This window comes from Trichechus manatus, unplaced genomic scaffold (genome assembly GCF_000243295.1).
Source record: "Trichechus manatus latirostris isolate Lorelei unplaced genomic scaffold, TriManLat1.0 scaffold00025, whole genome shotgun sequence".
In the NCBI taxonomy this organism is placed as follows: Eukaryota; Metazoa; Chordata; class Mammalia; order Sirenia; family Trichechidae; genus Trichechus; species Trichechus manatus.
Genome location: NW_004443961.1, coordinates 20,107,790 through 20,127,317, shown reverse-complemented (window position 1 = coordinate 20,127,317; position 19,528 = coordinate 20,107,790). Strand labels below are relative to the sequence as shown.

General features: G+C 38.0%; 2 protein-coding genes across 5 annotated transcripts in view; one reads left to right on the top strand and one right to left on the bottom strand.

Annotated features, from left to right (window-relative positions):
* Window positions 1-6,029, top strand: part of HACD4 (3-hydroxyacyl-CoA dehydratase 4) — a 28,507-nt gene extending 22,478 nt beyond the window's left edge. For 2 of the 4 annotated variants that reach the window (XM_023728644.1, XM_023728642.1), the window contains exons 6-7: window positions 869-994; window positions 2,339-6,029. In XM_023728644.1, coding sequence (XP_023584412.1) covers window positions 869-994; window positions 2,339-2,430 — 218 coding nt within the window. In that variant the 3' untranslated portion in view covers window positions 2,431-6,029. Of the gene's footprint in view, window positions 1-868; window positions 995-1,879; window positions 2,204-2,338 lie in introns of those variants that run through there. The other 2 variants (XM_004373519.2, XM_023728643.1) reach the window with 1 other exon arrangement.
* A 4,058-nt stretch (window positions 6,030-10,087) lies between these two features.
* Window positions 10,088-19,528, bottom strand: part of FOCAD (focadhesin) — a 303,131-nt gene continuing 293,690 nt past the window's right edge. The window contains exons 40-42 of the mRNA XM_012554721.2: window positions 14,498-14,743; window positions 12,414-12,489; window positions 10,088-10,479 (exon numbers count right to left, since the gene is read on the bottom strand). Of these exons, the coding sequence (XP_012410175.2) occupies window positions 10,406-10,479; window positions 12,414-12,489; window positions 14,498-14,743 (396 nt within the window). The 3' untranslated portion in view covers window positions 10,088-10,405. The remainder of the gene's footprint in view (window positions 10,480-12,413; window positions 12,490-14,497; window positions 14,744-19,528) is intronic.

Below are 19,528 nucleotides of genomic sequence, written 5' to 3'. Positions count from 1 at the left end.
CCCTGGTGAATCTTGCACTGATACTGCTTGTACCTCTGCACTGTCTGACTCCAACACCTGTGGACACCTGGGGGCAGACAGGAGGTAATGAGCGATAGTCAGGAGGCTCACTGTGGATTTTTCCTCCATCTCTCTTTTTTTTGAAACTTTTAATTTTGAAATAATTTTAGACTCACAGGAAGTTGCAAAAATAGTGTAGTATTCCTTTGCCCAGCTTATTCTAATGGCAACGTCTTATATAACCTTAGTCTGTTATCATTTCATGAAGTGTTATCACAAATCTATACATGAGATAAACTTCCATAGAACCTCCATCTCTTTTTCTCTGACACAAGCTTCCTCCCTCAAAATAATTAAGGCTGGCATTTCTCCCAGTGTTCATTAGAATTTCTAAGTACTACTGGAGTGGGGAGGAAGTAGAAATTCCAAGGTCAGTTAAACGGAGGAACTGCTGGGTTTCTTTGCTGCAGAACTTCTCAGAATCTCTGCTATGCTGATGTGTGTTATGAAACTCCAAGAAGAAAATACTATGTGCAGCATTTTCCAAATTCATTTGTCCATTACCCCTATTTGTAGCTAAGGGGACAGGTGTTTTTTGAGATACCATTTTAAGAAACTGTATGCTATTTCTATGTAGGCATAATAAAGTACAAGACGGACAAATATTCAGCAAGCCACATTGCTATAACAGCCTTGCTAATTTAGTCATTCAGCAGATTTCCATATCAAACTGTAGCTTTAGCTAAAGGATTCAGCATTTGCCGCAAAACTGTCATTACCAAACTCAAAATATCCTTCAGCTACGGAGACTCAGGCAGGTATCTCGTAACAAGTTATGGAGAAGACTTTTTTTTTTTTTTAAATACAGCGTTTGCCATCTATCAGTCGCTGCCTTATTTTGAATCATCTGGTACTTACTCCACCAAGCTGCCCTTTGATTTATCCATCTATTTCCCATATGTGCTGAAAATATATCTCATGATGCTATTTATAGGTAAGTGATTTTTTTTTTTTTTTTTTTGGTCTGTTTTGATTTGTTTTTGCTTCCTTCTGGTGCTCTTTGGTTTGTGCTGCCGTCTACCTTAATGGATAGGTCTGTGAACATGTGAGAGACCAAAGAAGAAACCTGATACTATCAACTAGATTTTGTTAGTAAAGCACCTGGAAAATATAATGCTTTTTGTAGTGCATCAGGAGATCAATTTTACTAGCAGAAGATGTAACTGCATGATGTATGAAATATAGAAATAACCATGGACACAGGTATCTATCTACAAACAAAACCTAGATATCAAACTAAGTATGCTTGGGAATTTCTGGTCTTTTCACTTACATCTATTTTGTTTCTAGTCCACTTGGACTTACTTAGCAAGCAAATGGAAGTACGTGCTAAAGGCTCAAGAAAAAATTCATGGAACAAAAACTTACAATTGAGAAAATTTAGTCAATTAATTTAATTTTTTTACCAGAAAATTAGGAAGACTTCCATTATTATAGTTCCCCAGCTCTCTCAGAAATCTCCAAGAAGACGTTTATCTCTAAGAGCTAATAGATACCAAACATACCAGAACAACATGTATAGAAAGAAGATAAAAATGAAACTTTAGAAGTGGTGGAGAGAGCTACCCCAAAGAAAGTTCCTTACATTACATTAAAAAAAAAAAAAAAAAAGGTAGAAGAGTTTGCTTTACTTCCCTCTCTGCAGAAAATCTGAAGAGTCTTCAGTGAAGACATGTTCAGCGTTCTAGCTGGGAGTCTCCCTCGGTGTCTTGTCCCTGGAATCCAGGCAGCACTCTGACTATATTTTAAAACTTTGAATCTTTCTAGGGAAATGGCTAATCAACCTTACTTACTTTTATCACTTACTTCTCCATGTTAGGTATGTATTTTACCTACAGTCATCTGTACTCAGAAAGAAGAGATGTCCTCAGAGTCTTTCCTATCCAGAAGAAGAAAATGTGAAGTCCAGCATTCCAGTGTGACATAAGAAAGGACAAGCTTGAGGATTTAGCTTCACTAAATACAACAGAGGAAGCATTCCAGCGGGAAAATACCTAGTATTTGACAACCGTGACATGAGATAATCGCATATCCCTCAAAGACTCTAGACACACCACTGTATGTGTTTCTCACATATTGTATTTTGAAAACATAAACTTTGCACAATGTGCTTCACCAAAGCTGTGGATTTTATACAAATTAATTTATATTGTGTGAAGCCTATTATTTTCCTGTAAGGTTAATAAGAAATAGGAGAGCAACTGGTGTAGATATAGTTAAATTGGGAAACCAAAGTTGATAACCTAACTAAAATCTATTTACATCTATTTCTTTTCAGGAATGGAGTTCCCAGATTGCAGAAGATCTGTTGGAGGGGAGGGATGTAAAACATACCCCGCAGTTGTGCAGTATAACATGTTTTATAGATAGATATCATTGTCCACAGAGCTAATAATTCAATACTCACCTTAAGCATTAGTCACAATTAGGAAATTAATTATTTTTCTAAACTCTGAAAGAGTATTCATTAATATCACATAAATTATTTGAGTTTGATACATTAAAACAGGATCTTGATGAAAATAGATTAAACTTTTGGGAAATACACAAATAATGCCCCTTAAATTCTTTCTTTCTTTTTCAAACCAGGATACAGACATCCTTTATAGGGAGACAAAAGCTACAAAATTATAGTAAATCATTTACAATAGACAAGAAAATTAGTAACTAGTGATATTTCAGATCAATTATTAATGAATTCTTATTCCTAATTACTACCCAAAGTCATCACTTATTGTTTTGAAAAATGCTTCTTTCCTTGAAGATCTAAAAGAAAATGTGAATAATTGACTAATAGAATCATTTGTGTATCATCAATATATCATTTTTCTTGAAAGAAATATTAGAGATTTTATTATCCAGAACTATATTAAAAGAGTATTAAGTATATTGCCACATAAGAACCAGGTAATAAAATGTAATTTAAAAAAATTTGGCAATCTTATTTCCACTAAATAAAACATTTGAAAAGAAATAGTTGAGTACTAATAAAGATACTTGATATCTATAAACTCAAGGTCATATCTGGAATTTTAAAATAAAGTAAGTAAAATTATCCTTTTAAAAAGCTACATTTTATTTTGCTTTTTAAAGCTGCTTATTCTACTTCTAAATAATTTTTAAAAATTACTAAAAGCTTTAGTGTGCAAAGAGAATAGAATGCCTTTGCAAACTTCGGATAATTTAGTCTATCTTCCTGCCAATAAAGACGGCTACATACTTTGATAAATTATACATCTAGAATTACTAAAATGAAGAGACGGAACTAGAGAAACTATGCGTTACTGGGTAATTATAAGAAATTAAAATTTTCATTATAATACTTTAATTTTTAGACTAGATTACCTTAAGAACTTTCTTACTTTTTAAAATAAAAGATCAAAAAGAAACACAGATGAATTTATAATTACTATAATTTTGAAGTAATGATGAGGGTTGGCAATAATTTGAGATATATCTAATAGCTGTAATATACTATAAAAAATAAGGATCTCTGGTGGCACAGTGGTTAAGCACTTGGCTGCTAACTGAAAGATTGGTGGTTCGAACCCACCAGCCACTCTGTGGAAGAATGATGTGGCAGTCTACTTCCGTAAAGATTACAGCCTTGGAAACCCTATGGGGCCGTTCTACTCGCTATGAATTGGAATCGACTTGACGGCAATGGGTTTGGTTTGGAATATAAAAATTTATTATTGACAAAGTCACAGATAATTAAAATACTGTGGTTGGTTGTCTACATTTATAATTGAAAGAAATACTAAATTTCATTAGAAGCTAGTGAAAAAATATAATTTTTTCCCCATTTAAGTTCATGTTCCTCAGGTTAAGAGATCTGGGTTTAGTGAAGTTGAGACAGTAAATATCCAGTTCATAGGATGTTACTCAGATTCTAAAGTTGATTTTTTTGACTGTTTTAACTGTATGTCCATCAAATCTCCATTTTATTTTGTACTGTGTATTCAAAGGCTATGTTTCTCAAAATCTAAGTAATGTAGATGAAATAGGAACTGTTAGATATTTTGAAAGCATAAGACATAACTTTTTTAATGATCTTTGTTTTTTTTTTGGAATTTTAAATGCCAAGTTGCTTTGTCCCAAGTTCCAAGTAACCCAAGCTAAGGAAGAGTAATCAATATCCCTAGTGCCTCTGGTACTGAGAAAAAAAAAGTGGGACGGGGGGAGCGGGGTCAAACTGCATTGCATCAAAACTGCTTTAGAGAATTTATCACTCAGTAAAAGTCTACTAAATTATACAAGTAATATCATCAGAACCCTGGGCTTTTTCTTTATCAAAGTAGTTGAATGAAAGCAATAACATTTCCTCCAAACATGTCCATTCAGTTTAGATGAGTTTTATGTTACTCCAGTATATTTTTCAAGAAACCCTCTTATCCTGGGCTTATGTTTTGCTCAACAAACAGGTCAACCTTAGGCGAGTAGGTTGATCCCTAGTCGGCGTCATATGCATGCCTACCTTCATTCAAAAAACACTTAACTGTGCCTACAGTGTGCCAGGCACCTTGTACCACTATAAAACCTTTACCCAGGCCTCCTTCAAACAAGTTTATTACTAAAGAATGAAACATGTCACAATGAAGTCCCTAACAGAAGTTAACGGTTTTTTTTTAACCATACCTTATTCTGATTATCCTTGAGTACATTATCACACATAAGAACCATATTTCTTTTAGAAATTGAAGTAGATACACAAACATTAATTTCTAAAATGTTTCTCCAGAGAACCTTATATATATTTAAGCTTACTTGTAGAGAAACACATTTACATCTTATTGTGCTAAAGTATAAAAATGGGGTCTTTTGAAAGAGAATGTGGTATAGAGATAGAGCCCTAGATGTAATTAGAGATCGAGCTCCAGTATTTTACTAAGTGACTGACTCTTCAAGTTCCAATTTCCTTAGCTGCCCAAGTTTGTTTCGAAGAGCAAATGAGGTATGCGGAAGTATACCTTTGTACATTAGAAAGGGTTATAGGGTCGCCATGAGTTGGAACTGACTAGACGGCAACGGGTTTGGTTTGGTGGTTGTGGTATACAGAAGTAGGGCATTTATAACATGCTGCCTGGATACTTTCCTTTATTAGATGATGGTTTACTGATTTAAATTCTCTGAATATAAGCTCCAGGTGGGCAGGGATACCATCAGGTCTTGTTCACTTTTTACTCCAGAACCTTGTATCGTGGCACGCAGTAGACACAAAACTGTTTGCAAGGAATGAATAGCAACTCTTGACTTTATGACTTATTACAACTACATGTAAAAAAATATATATATTTTAAGCAACCTATCAGATTAACTAAATGTTAAGTTTTAATTATATCAGACTAATTTCAAAGGGTACCTCATGTTCAGAAGACAGTTTTTTAAAAACCTGAAATATCTTAATGTGCTGGGATGTTTTTATTGTTAAGGAGAACAGTTTCTTAATTAAGAAACTAGCACTGGCGGCGCAGTGGTGAAGAGCTCGGCTGCTAACCAAAAGGTCGGTAGTTCGGATCCACCAGCCAATCCTTGAAACCCTATGGGGCAGTTGTACTCCGTCCTGTAGGGTCGCTATGAGTCAGAATCCACTCGATAGCAACAGGGTTTGGTTTCTGGTTTGGTATTACCTTCCCAGGTCCCCATGTACATGTTGTCAGGCTTGTGTTCAAGGACTATAGGTACTGTTTTTTTTCAGTGAAACATAAAAGTGATAGCATTTCTGTAACATTTTAGAATTTATAAAGCACATTTTTGTATTCTCTCTTTTAATCCTCACAACTACCTTGTGAGGTAGGTTTTTTCTTTTCTTTTTTTAATTTAAAAAATACAAGCATAGCTCAGGGAGATATCATTGTCAATTGTATTCAATTTTATATTTAATAATTTAGCTGAAAATTATTTCAGAAGTTCCCTATGTTTGGCAAGAATCAGATGAGCTTCCTAAGGTGAGTTAAAAAAAAAACAAACTGTACTATTTATGAAGATTAACAGATTACATGTCTTGGAAAAAGTACAACCAGAATGCTCCTTAGAAGCAAGGATGGCGAGACTACGTCTTACATACTTTGGACATGTTGTCAGGAGGGACCAGTTCCTGGAGAAGGGCATCATGTTTGGTAAAGTACAGGGTCAGCAAAAAAGAGGAAGACCCTCAGCAAGATGGATCGACACAGTGGCAACAATGGGCTCAAGCATAACGACGATTGTGAGCATGGCGCAGGACCAGGCAGTATTTTGTTCCGTGGTGCATAGGGTTGCTATGAGTCGGAACTGACTGGACGGCACCTAACAACAACAACAACAGATCACATTCTGTGATGGTTAAGGTTGTGTATCAACTTGGCTGGGCCATGATTCTTAGTGGTTTGGCAGTCACGTAATGATGTAATTTGGCAGTTATGTAATGATGTGGTTATCCTCCATTTTGTGATATAATGTAATCACCTCCGTGATGTGATAATAATGTGATCAGCCAATCAGTTGTAAGGGGCGTTTCCTTAGGGGGTGTGGCCTGCATCCAATATATATGGATGTTCTGGCAAAGCTCACTGGCATTTGCTTGCTCTGGATCCTGCATTCAGCTCATCGTTCTCTGACCTCTCGTTCTTGGGTCTTGAGCCAGTGGCCTGCTGTCTGGTCTGCTGATCTTGGGTTTATCAGCCCCTGCAGCTACGTAAGTCAGGAGAAGCCTCCAGCCTGACACCTGACCCAAGACTTGGGACTTGCCAGCCTCTACAACCACGTGAGCTATTTCCTTGAGATAAATCTCTCTCTCTCTCTCTCTATATATATATGTATATATACGCTTCATTGGTTTTGCTTCTCTGGAAGCCCCAGCCTAAGACACATGCATACTCACAACTTCATAAATATTGTATGCATCATTTATTAAGAAAGATGAGACTTTTGAGTTTCCAGGGTTAGAATAAAGTAATTCCCTCCAGAAAATATAAAAGCACATTACCTCCTCCAGGACCATACCAATGATGATATACATTCATATCTGCAGATGATGCTGTGAAGTATCTTTCCACAAAGTGTTGAAGGATGTGAATGTTCAGCCACATTCTGTCCCCTGCTTACATTTGAAATACCCACAGCTATGAATAGGCTGGTTGGCTCAGAGATACAAGTTGACAAAACAGAAACTCTGGCTTTAATGAAAGACCCATCCTCTTAACCAAAGGATCTGATTTTTTTCTAAAACAGCAATTAACTAAAATGTTTACCAAAAATCTAAAACTGCTGCTTACTCTCAAAGTGACTACGTTACTTCAAGATAGTAATTGAGTCCCTGAAAAAGTCTGATTCCTTATATAATTATCTTTGGTTCAAATTGTTTTGGAGAAGTTATTTCTGGCAATTAACTTCAAAGAAAGGTTATTAACAGTCTATTAGTTACCATCGAGCCATTGTATTACAAATAAAGCAAAAAGGAGATTTTAGGCACTTGCATGGATCCTAACATCTTCAAATGTACACCTTTCAAGTCAAGAGTAGAAGTGTTTGGATACTTCTAAAAGACATAACAGGACCTAAACCGCATGCATTAATTTGTTAGTATAGCCCAGCATGCTATTTGTCTTGGCAACTTGTGTTTTCAAACACTAACAGAAGACTTGTAGGGGAACTTTTCCTTTTGTATATAGTTTGGAACATCTGGTCTGAAAAAAAAGACTTCTGGTTTTAGAAGAACAAACTGAAATATCCTGGGGGAGTAACATCATTCTTACCTGGGGTCATACAGATAACCAAGAGAAAGTATCCTATCATTCCACAGGCCTCTGTCGTAGGACCTTAAGATTTTAGAACCTTTAGATTTTAGAATTTAGAATCTTATATTTTAGCATCTTTAGAGGTTCTCATGAATAGGAAAATCCTATGAATGTTATACTCAAGCTTGCTGAAAACAAAAAGAAGGCACTAGGGAAGAAAGGGTACAGATGTATCTTATTTCCTCCTTTTAGTACTCTTTTCTTGTCAAGGGCAAGAGCTGGGAAAAGGCTTGAATGGGAAGAAATGGAGTGAACTGAAAAGGGCAGTCTGGATTTAGAAGCTGGGGCTGATTCTTCATCCTTTACTTCAGCATTAGCAATCTCAGCCTGCTGATTCAAAGGGAAAATCTGCAGAGTAGTTCTTCTCCAGTGCCCGCTTCCTCTTCAGTCTTTATTGCCATCCATGCTTGCAAGGTGGGCCTGGGAATTCAAAGTCCTTCAACCCATGCAGACCTTCTTTTATGCTAAAACTTCTCAACACCCCAATTCCAGAGGTGTATTATTATGAGGCAGGGTTGATTTCTTTGCCTGATTAAAGCAGTCTACATTAAGCACAAATGAGGTTTAATCCTTGGTAGGCGTTTCCATCTTAAAGTGGGAGCTGATGCCTTTGATGCAGAAGAAAGAGCATTGGATATGGGGTTCTAGTTCCTTGGTCCTAGGCCTAGTTCTGCCACTTACGATGTGTCTTCTCTGTTTTAAAATGGAAGATAATACCTCCTCTTCAGTAGTGTTGTAAGAGTTAAATAATACCAGTGAAAGCTCTTGTGCATTCTGGCACCTAACAAACATGTTACCTCTAATTGGTAGAAAGTGTAATGGGGTGGGAAGGGGTGCAAATTCTCTACTTTCCTGCTTCCGTCAAATTCCTTCGCCTATGGCCTATCTTTCAAGAAAGTAATACATATATGAACTACTGCAATGCAGGTAAGTATGACCTGAGGGTTTGCTTTCCCTTCCCCTTTTTCTGTAAGCATCTCAGCACCCTATGGAGTTCAGCAAAACAAGGAACGATGACCTGGGAACAAAGAGTACTTAACTGGGTTACACCGTGAAGCAAAAGTATTTGAAATCTAGAATCATAAATCCAGGTATCTGGAAAGCAAAATTAGAAGAGTAATTTTTAACTTAAGTGGTAGGTACACTTGGTGACAACATGCCACACTAGAGAATCCTACATGTTCTACGGTGATTGTAAAGAACCAAGCACTGTGCTATGGTGTGACAGATGCAAAGGCACATTATTTCAGTGGAACTATTTTTCTTTCCATTGATTCCAGATATGTATACATCAGTATGTTTATATGATTGGCTAAAGATAGAGCCCTGATTAATGGCTGCATGAAGTTATGATAATTAGCAAACAGATCAAAATGAAAATGCTGGCTGAGTCTCAAGCCCTTGAGTAAAATGCAATACTTGAGAGTATTGTCACATACCTTCATTTGCTTGTCATCAGGCCATCAGTCACCCTGATTAAGACAGAGGCTTGTACTTCTAAACAAGATTGATCTTTACATATTTGTCATTTTTACCTACCCAGCACTGCATCCTCTTTCTTCTCTGGGGGAACCCAGTTCATATGGTTTGGGTGGGGCTGCCTCAGCCCCCCTGTACCCAGGGACTTAGACCCAGGTCTGGCCAATTTGAGTACCCCTACCTCCCAGGGCCTGGATACTTGTTCAGATACTCACATGCAGCCTAAGCTGAACCAGAGATCTCTCATGTTATTTCTGCCATACCTATGGGCAAACACTTTTTTCCCCCTGGGAAGCATGTGATTTTGAGGTTCCCGGCAGCCATCTTGCCAACTCTGTGGTATGATCCTAAGAGAAACAAAGCCTGATGACATCGTTGATTCACTGGAAGCAGCTGTGCCTGACCAGATAGAACTACCCTTTAACTTCTCATTTGTGAACTAATATTCTCCTTTTTGGCTGAAGCTACCCTGAATTGGGTAACTTTCAGTTGCATTCAAGAGAACTAAACCATAAAGAAATTATTGCCACAACTAATGAATCTGCTTTAACTAATGTTCAGTGTCATACTTTTTATTTAAATGTGTATCGCGGTTACAAGATAGTATTTTATCAATAAGAATAAAACTTATCTAACTCACTGAGTTAATGAATACACTCTGGAGACTCATGGGAAATAGATCATGATGCCATTGTCACCACCACAGTTTGGTTTTGCTGGCAAAACCTTCTCATGCCTTCAAGCAAATAAAAGTCACATACACAAAATTCACAAGATTATTTTACTAGAATTTAGGAGGGAGGAAGTTATATACTGTCAAGTTTTCCCAAAGAAAATCTTCTGATTGAACTGTAGCCAAATAAAAACATTCAAGTTCCTGTTTCAGTCTCAACTGGCCTGGGTACTGAAGCAATGCACCCCTCTCCTGACAGCACAGATCAAGCTGTCAGTTATGCGGCCACCCTTTCATGACCCATAACTCTCTGTGTCATGTCTCAGCGATCCTACACATGAATTCTGAAAAACTCCTTCCATCTCTGTGGTTTTCTTCATCCAACTGAGAATGCTGCTGGCTACTGTAAAACCGATCACCAACCATATGCTCTGGTCCATACAGCTTTCTTCTTAAACTCTGGGAGAACTCTCAAGGACAGGAGGGTGGCTAAGGGAACAAAGAATAAAGCACATGGTTGCATTTGGTGGCATTGCATTTGAAAAGGTCAGTTTGATTGAAAAGGTGTCAGAATAGAACTTGGCTTTTTCTCCCTTGGCTCATCTTAAAGATTTAAGAAGTCCCATCAAGACTTTGGCAGAATTTTAATGGCAGAAAATGGCATATAAAGGTTGAGGGGAAAGTTTGTCAAAGTTACGGTGCAAGCAGTTAACAGGAAATTCTGCAGAATTAAAAGACTGGCTTCTGGGATGCTGGCAAGGTTCTGTTTCTTGATCTGGGTGCTGATTTCCCGATTTCACTTTGTAAAAATCCACTTATGATTTGTGCACTTTTCTACATATAATATTTCCATTAAATGTTTAATTAAAAGGCAAAACAAAATAACAACAACAACAAAAAACTGACCCTGTAATGAAGTTAGGTTCATGTGCTCAATGGAGTAAGCATGACCGTACTAAATTTTATTTGAATATTTATCCACAAGTACTCACCTTTTCTTATCTGTTATGGGTCCCTCCGGGATCAATTTAAAGTAGGAAGGTCCTGTCATCCCTTAAGTAACTTATTATATGTCTTATTCTAAATATTAATATAAATATATTGAAGTGTTATTTAAAATATAATAGCGTGAGAGAATGTAGCTAAGCCAGTTACACAATAATTAAATGTCTGATACTAACAAAACCGTTGGCTGTATAATCAAGTGAACATGCACTTTCTTGACTCAAGTGACTATTTTCCTCATCAGCATCAGTTGAGACAGTACACATTTGGAGCAATCAATGGTATTGTTGACCCATGCCATTAAAAATGAGTCCAAACTCCCTGAGGAAAATGAACATAGCAAATCCTAACAGTGAGCCTCTAGGGAAGGATCAAGTGAAAGTACGTGTTCTATGGTTATCAGAATCACCTGACACACATGCCCTCCACCCACTTTGGGGGTTGGGAGAAGGATAAGAACCAGTAGATTAGGGAATTCTTGCTTGTTTGAAAACCAACACAGTATACCATATGAAATATAGTCATGGTATGACTCCCAGGCTGGACAGATAAATTATCACAAGAAAAGGCCAACTAGTAATTTTCCTAAGGTGAGACTTTTCAGTACAGCATCTCATAGCCATGTCAGTGGCATCAGCAGCAGCCACTGTTATCCTCCAGACCTCCAAGTCCCAAGACACGGATGACATGTACAAGCTCCTTCAGGCCAAATGGCCAATGTTCAAATGACTTCTTAGTTTTGAATAAAAGAGTCCATATGATTTTCACAGAAAGATCCTCCATATTTGTGGATCCTATAGTCATATTTTGTCAAAGTCAACAGAGAATGATAAACGACACAGAAAATCACCTACATGTCTGAAAGCATGAGACATGTCTGATTTCCTTGGCAAAATACTATGCGGTCATCAGAAATTGTACTTATGAAGCTAGTGTAAGCATAGGTTAAAATGCTTTTGAAATAATGTTAAAATAAAAAGACAGCATTCAAATTGTCTACGTGTAGTTTTTCAATTGTATATGATTATACCTATGTTAAAACAATACTCATACACAGAGATGGTAAATACTTCTTAGGGAAAACATCACAACTGTCTTGAACAATGGGACTCTGGGTTCCTCTTTGCTTCATCATTTTAGTTTTCTGAATTTTCTAACTTTTAGTTGAAATCATATTTTACAATTATAATAAAATTTTTTTTAAAAACATTTAAATAAAAGTTAAATTTAATGGCAATGGAACTCTTTTTAATCTGCCTTTCTGGTTCAAAATGCCACACTGGTGACAGCTCCAAATTACTTGCCTCAGCTAAACCAAGACGGGCTGTTTCAGGAACTAATACGTAACAGCATACTGCCCTGCAGCACAGACAAGTGGATGGCTTTCACCTAGGTTGGCAAAAAGCACGAAGTGGTACCTTTTAACAGATTCCTGGATTTTGCTGAAAGGGCTTCTTTGGGGGCTTCCATGATGTTGAATAGCCAGTCAATGAACTAGGGTGAAAATGAAGAACAGTATCAGCGAAGAGATCAGTCAGTCCCTTGGGCCTGCAAACCTAAGTATCACTGCAATATCTGATATCTGACTGGGTGAGGGGAGTGGAGCTGAGACAGGGACCAGGAACAAGATATGGTCAAAGGATCTGGCAAAGTCATACCTACTTCCCCTAGTAGTCAGCAGGTACTCAGGTATTACCAAAACTTGGTGAACATTTTGAGAGAGAGGTAGACAGGCCTGGAGGTCCTCCAGTGAGCCATGAACACTCTCTCTCATCACTCTGAGGCTCAGAGAGGTTAAAGACCTTGCCCAACTCCACTGCCAATGAATAGCAGAGCCAAGACTGGAACCCATGTGCACCTGGCTACAAAGCCTCACACTCTTTCCTTTGCATCATGCCGTCTCCCACCTGGTTCTGTGTGCATCTTGGCCTAGGCTCCTAGGCTGGGGAGTAAATAGGGAGAACCATCACATGTAAGTCCCTGTTTCTAAAACCAAATATGTGTCTGTAGATGAAAACAGTCTGTGTCCAAATGAATGAAACAGAAAACTGAAATAGAAGAAAAGAAGGCATAAAACAATTTACTAGGTAGAGTCAAGTGTGTTAACTGTGACTAAATCATGCAAATAAGATAGAAACTCATGGTACTTATGAGTCTGACTAATCTCCCAGGGTGCAGTCAAAATTGTTTTTGAACTAGACACGGTAATTTCATCGATGACAGAATGTTGCCAAACATACATTAGCCATAGGTACCAGGCATCTTAACTTTGGATATAGAGACTGGAGTGAAGAAAGTGTAAAACAGGAAAAACAAGAAAATATCCTTAATTCCCTGCTTTAATTTTTTTTGATTTTTAACTTTCTCCTGGTTTATTTTCTTTTTCTCAAAAAAACTGTACAATATCCTAGTAATGAGTAAATAAATCAAGCACTAAAAATACATAAATGATGCATGATGTCTACGTTCTAGTCCAAAGTGAACATGGTTTCCCAGTCCAGAAATAACATTAGGGGACACCACATTTGCACTATTTTGCTTTAAAGTGGAATATGAAACACACATTTTGGGGCAGCAATACTAATGCTTATCAGGTGTGAGAAAACAAAGACATTTTAACTGAGATGCTCAGTGGAGTTGTGCATGGCTAAACCGTGGGCCCATAGTTCAGAAATGTTTTAAAGACTAATGTCCAGACTTTAGGGATAAGACACAAAAAGTTATTTTAAGGGTTTCAATCTCATAAAAAGCCAACTTTTATTAAGAGAGATTCAGAAAAGAATCTTGCAATCAACTGCATTAATGACAGGTCAGAGCCACATAATGAGATATCCAGGAACCACTGTATTTCATTATGTATGACAGCTAGGAACCTGGGCAACCTCAATATTAAAAACCTACACTGTGGCTTTTCCTGAAGGAAGGGGTGATGATACTGGATGTAATTTTTGACTCCTGTCATGGTGTCTAGCACAGGCTAGGGGTGTGATGGGCACTTGGAACATATCTGTGGGATGGAATGAGCTTCGAGAAAATGGATGCTCCAGACTCTTGGTTCAGCTTGGAAGACTTCCCTGGCCCACCCCCAGGCATTGCTGATCATCCCCCTACTTTGCTCATCACCACTGCATCCTACTTATCACACCATCTTGCCAATCTTGAATTTGTCTTCCTGTCTCTTTCCACTCTGAGATATTGAGCTCTCTGACTTATTCCTCTTTTTATCCCCAGGCTCAAGACCCATATCACCTTCAATAAACGAAGGCAGGTATGAGCTTTTCTCTACACCCACCCCCAAGTGTAGGCAAGTGGTTGTTGTCATCATTGTTGTTTTCAATTAGCAGTTACTTGGAGCCTGGGCCAGCCTCCATCTCTGAGGCCCAGTTCTAGCTGAGATTTGGGGCTGAGTATGACAACCTGAGCTGTGGTTCAAGTTTCACTTAACACCCACTTCAGTTCCACAGCAGAGACTGCCCTGAAAGCAGGGGGCTGCCCACCTTACCTTCTGAGTCTGCTCCTTCCATGGCTCCTTCTGCAGCAGAAGAGGCATGCTACTAGGAAGGAGAGTGAGAACCTCCTCCAGAATGACCCTGTGCATGGGACTCCTGCCAAGGAAGCTGGGTGCTGACCCAGCTGAGCCAAGATGCCATGGCAACCAGCTGGCACTGAGGCCAAGGAGAAGAGGGGCTGCATGGTCTGCCCACGCAACGACTGCTGCTGCAAATATCAACAACAAGAAGTCCAGGGCCTAAAATGGAAAGAGAAACAAAGTTGAGTCACTTGTTATACCAATTCAAAGTGACACATGTTCACATACACAGTCATGATGTAATGTTATCTTTCCTCATCCAACCCCTTCTTTTGCCCCCCACCTACCCTAGAAGAGAAACTGGAATGAACAGCAAACTCAATTTCTAAGCTTAATAAAGAGACATTTTAGGGCTTTGGAAGGTCTTTGGGGGTCCCCTTTTATTGGGCAAGGGCCCAATAGTCTCATTTGAGGAGGCGCCATACCATTTTCCATAGTGGTTGTACCATTTTATATTTCCACCAGCAATGTATAAGAGTTCCAATCTCCCCACAACCTTACCAACATTTGTTATTTTTTGGTTTTTTTTGATTAGTACCAGTAATGTTGGGCTGAGATGGTATCTTATTGTAGTTTTGATTTGCATCTCTCTAATTGCTAATTCAGGTGGGATATATTCAAGGTCGTACTTTGGCTCTTGTGGACTTGTTCTAATTTTCTTCAGCTTCAACTTGAAATTGTGTACGAGCAATTGATGGTCTGTTCTGCAGTTGGCCACTGGCCTTGTTCTGATTGATGATATTGAGCTTTTCCATAGTCTCTTTCTACAGATGTAGTCAATTTGATTCCTGTGTATTCCATCTGGCGAGGTCCACATTTACAGTCACTGTTTATGTTGGTGAAAAAAGGTATTTGCAATGAAGAAGTCATTGTTTTTGCAAAATTCTATCATGCAATCTCTGGCATTGTTTCTATCACCAAGGCAATATTTTCCAGCTACCAATCCTTCTTCTTTGTTTCCAACTTTCACATTTCAATCACCAGTGATTATCAATGCATCCCGATTGCACGTTTGATCAATTTCAGACTGCAGAAGTTGGTAAAAATCTTCAATTTCTTCATCTTTGGCCTTAGTGGTTGGTGTGTAAATTTGAATAACAGTCGTATTAGCTGGTCTTCCTTGTAGGTATATGGATATTATCCTATCGCTGACAGCGTTGTACTTCAGAACAGACCTCAAGAATAGATTTGACGCATTGAAAACTAATGACCGAAGACCACACGAGTTGTGGAATGACATCAAGGACATCATACATGAAGAAAGCAAGAGGTCATTAAAAAGACAGGAAAGAAAGAAACAAACAAAATAGATGTCAGACGAGACTCTGAAACTTGCTCTTGAACGCTGAGAAATGATGAAGTAAAAGAGTTGAACAGGAGATTTCAAAGGGCAGCTGGAAAAGACAAAGTAAAGTATTACAATGGTATGTGCAAAGACCTGGAGATAGAAAACCAAAAGGGAAGAACACACTCGGCATTTCCCAAGCTGAAAGAACCGAAAAAAATATTCAAGCCTTGATTTGCATTAGTGAAGGATTCTACAGGGAAATATTAAATGATGCAGGAAGCATCAAAAGAAGATGGAAGGAACACACAAGGTCACTATACCAAAAAGAACTGGTTGACGTTCAACAATTTCAGGAGGTAGCATGTGATCAGGAACCGATGGTACTGAAGGAAGAAGTCCAAGCTGCACTGAAAGCACTGGTGAAAAACAAGGCTCCAGGAATTGACGGAATATCAATTGAGATACTCCAACAAATGGATGCAGCGCTGGAAGTGCTCACTCATCTATGCCAAGAAATTTGGAAGACAGTTACCTGGCCAACCGACTAGAAGAGATCCATATTTATGCCTATTTCCAAGAAAGGTGATCCAACCAAATGTGGAAATTATCAAACAATATCATTAATATCACACACAAGTAAAATTTTGCTGAAGATCATTCAAAAGTGGCTGCAGCAATATATTGACAGGGAACTGCCAGAAATTCAAGCTGGATTCAGAAGAGGACATGGAACGAGGGATATCATTGCTGATGTCAGATGGATCCTGGCTGAAAGCAGAGAATACCAGAAAGATGTTTACCTGTATTTTATTGACTATGCAAAGGCATTTGACTGTGTGGATCATAACAAATTATGGATAACATTGCGAAGAATGGGAATTCCAGAACACTTAATTGTGCTCATGAGGAACCTGTACATTGATCAAGAGGCAGTCATTCGAACAGAAAAGGGGATACTGTGTGATTCAAAGCAGGAAAGGTGTGTGTCAGGGTTGTATCCTTTCACCAAACCTATTCAATCTGTATGCTGAGCAAATAATCCGAGAAGCTGGACTCTATGAAGAAGAACGGGGCATCAAGATTGGAGTAAGACTCATTAACAACCTGCATTATGCTGATGACCTTGCTTGCTGAAAGTGAAGAGGACTTAAAGCACTTACTGATGAAGATCAAAGACTACAGCCTTCAGTATGGATTATACCTCAACATAAAGAAAACAAAAATTCTCACAACTGGACCAATAGGCAACATCATGAAAAGACTGAAGTTGTCAAGGATTTCATTTTACTTGGATCCACAGTCAACACTTATGGAAGCAGCAGTCAAGAAACCAAAAGATGTATTGCATTGGGCAAATCTGCTGCAAAAGACCTCTTTAAAGTGTTGAAAAGCAAAGATGTTGCCTTGAAGAGTAGGATGCACCTGACCAAAGTCATGGTGCTTTCAATCACCTCATATGCATGTGAAAACTGGACTATGAATAAGGAAGACCTAAGAAGAATTGATGCCTTTGAATTGTGGTGCTGGCAAAGAGTACTGAATATACCATGGACTGCTAAAAGAATGAACAAATGTGTCTTGGAAGAAGTACAACCAGAATGCTCCTTAGAAGCAAGGATGGCCTGACTACGTCTCACATACTTTGAACATGTTATCAGGAGGGATCAGTCCCTGGAGGAGGACATCATGCTTGGTAAAGTAGAGGTTCAGCAAAAAAGAGGAAGATCCTCAATGAGATGGATTGACACAGTGGCTGCAACACTGGGCTCAAGCATAACGATTGTGAGGATGGTGCAGGACCAGGCAGTGTTTCATTCTGTTGTACATAAGGTCCCTATGAGTTGGGAGCCAACTCGATAGCACCTAACAACAACAACAACAACAATTGCTAATGACCATGAACACCTCTTTGTGTTTGTTAGCAGGCTGAATGTCTTCTTCGGTGAAGGGTCTGTTCATATCCTTTGCACATTTTTTAATTGGGTTGTTTGTCTTTTTGTTGTTGTTGTAGTATTGAGGTTTTGTATAAATTTTAGAGATTAGTCCCTTTTCGGATATGTCTTGTGAAAATCTTTTTTCCCAGTCTGTAGGTTCTCTTGACTCTTTTGCAGAAGTCTTTTGTTGAGCATGAATGTTTAATTTTTAGGAGGTCTCATTTATTTAGTTCATCTTCTGCTGTGTGTGCATTTTTAGTTATGCTTTGTGTTCTATTTATGCCACATATTAGGGCCCTTAGCATTGTTCCTATTTTTTCCTCCATGATCTTTATAGTTTTATATTTAGGTCTTTGATCCATTTTAAGTTATTTTTTGTGTATGATGTGAAGTATGGGTCCTGTTTCATTTTTCTAAAGATAGATAGCCAGTTTTTCCAGCACTATTTGTTGAAGAGACTGTCTCTCTTTCGCATTTAATAGACTTCGATCCTTTGTCAAAGATCAGCTGTCCACAGGTGGATGGATTTACATTTGAGTTCTCAATTCTGTTCTATTAGTCTGTGTGTTGTTGTTGTAGTAGTCAAAACCAGACTGCTTTGACTACCATGGGTGGTTGTATAGCAGGTTCTGAGATGAGGTGGTGAAAGGCCTCCTACAACAACAAAGGTTCTTCTTTAATAATGCTTTATGTATTTGGGGCCTCTTTCCCTTCCATATAAAGCTAGTGATTAGTTTTTCCATCTCATTGAAGAATGCTATTGGGATTTGGATTGGGATTGCATTATATCTATATATTGCTTTGGGTAGTACTGACATTTTCACAATGTTAAGTCTTCCTAACCAAGAGCATGGTATGTTTTTCCATTTACATAGGTTTCTTTTGGTTTCTTGAAGTAGTGTTTTGTAGTTTTCTTTGTACAAGTCTTTTACATCCCTGGTTAGATTTATTCCTAAGTATTTTATCTTTTTCTGGGCTATTGTAAATGGTATTGTTTTCCTGATTTCCTTTTCGAAGTTCTCTTTGTTGATGTAGAGGAATCCAACAGATTTTTGTATGTTGATCTTCTCTCTGCCACTTTCTGAATACTTTTATTAGTTCCAGTAGCTTTCTTGTGGAATCTTCAGGATTTTCTATGTATAGGATCATATCATCTGTGAACAGGGATAGTTTTACTTCTTACTCACCAATCTGGATGCCCTTTATTTCCTTTTCTTGCCTTATTGCTCTCACTAGGACTTCCAATACGATGTTGAATAAGAGTGGTAATAAAGGGCATCCTTGTCTGGTTCCCGTTCTCAAGTGGAATGCTTTCAGACTCTCTCAGTTGAGGATAAGGTTGGCTGTTGGTTTTATATAAATTCCCTTTATTATGTTGAAGAACTTCTCTTCTATTCCTATTTTGCTGAGAGTTTTTATCAGGAGTTTTCAGCTTTATTAATTGTATTGATTGAGATGTTCATGTGATTCTTTTCCTTTGTTTTATTTATGTGGTAGATTACACTGATTGATGTTCTAATGTTGAACCATCTTTGCATGCCTGGTATGAGTCTCACTTGGTCATGATGTATTATTTTTTGATATGCTGTTGAATTCTATTAGCTAGGATTTTGTTGAGAATTTTTACGTCTAAATCCATAACGGATATTTGTCTGTAGTTTTTTTAGTGATGTCTTTGCCTAGCTTTGGTATCAGGGTTATGTGGCTTCATAGAATGTATTC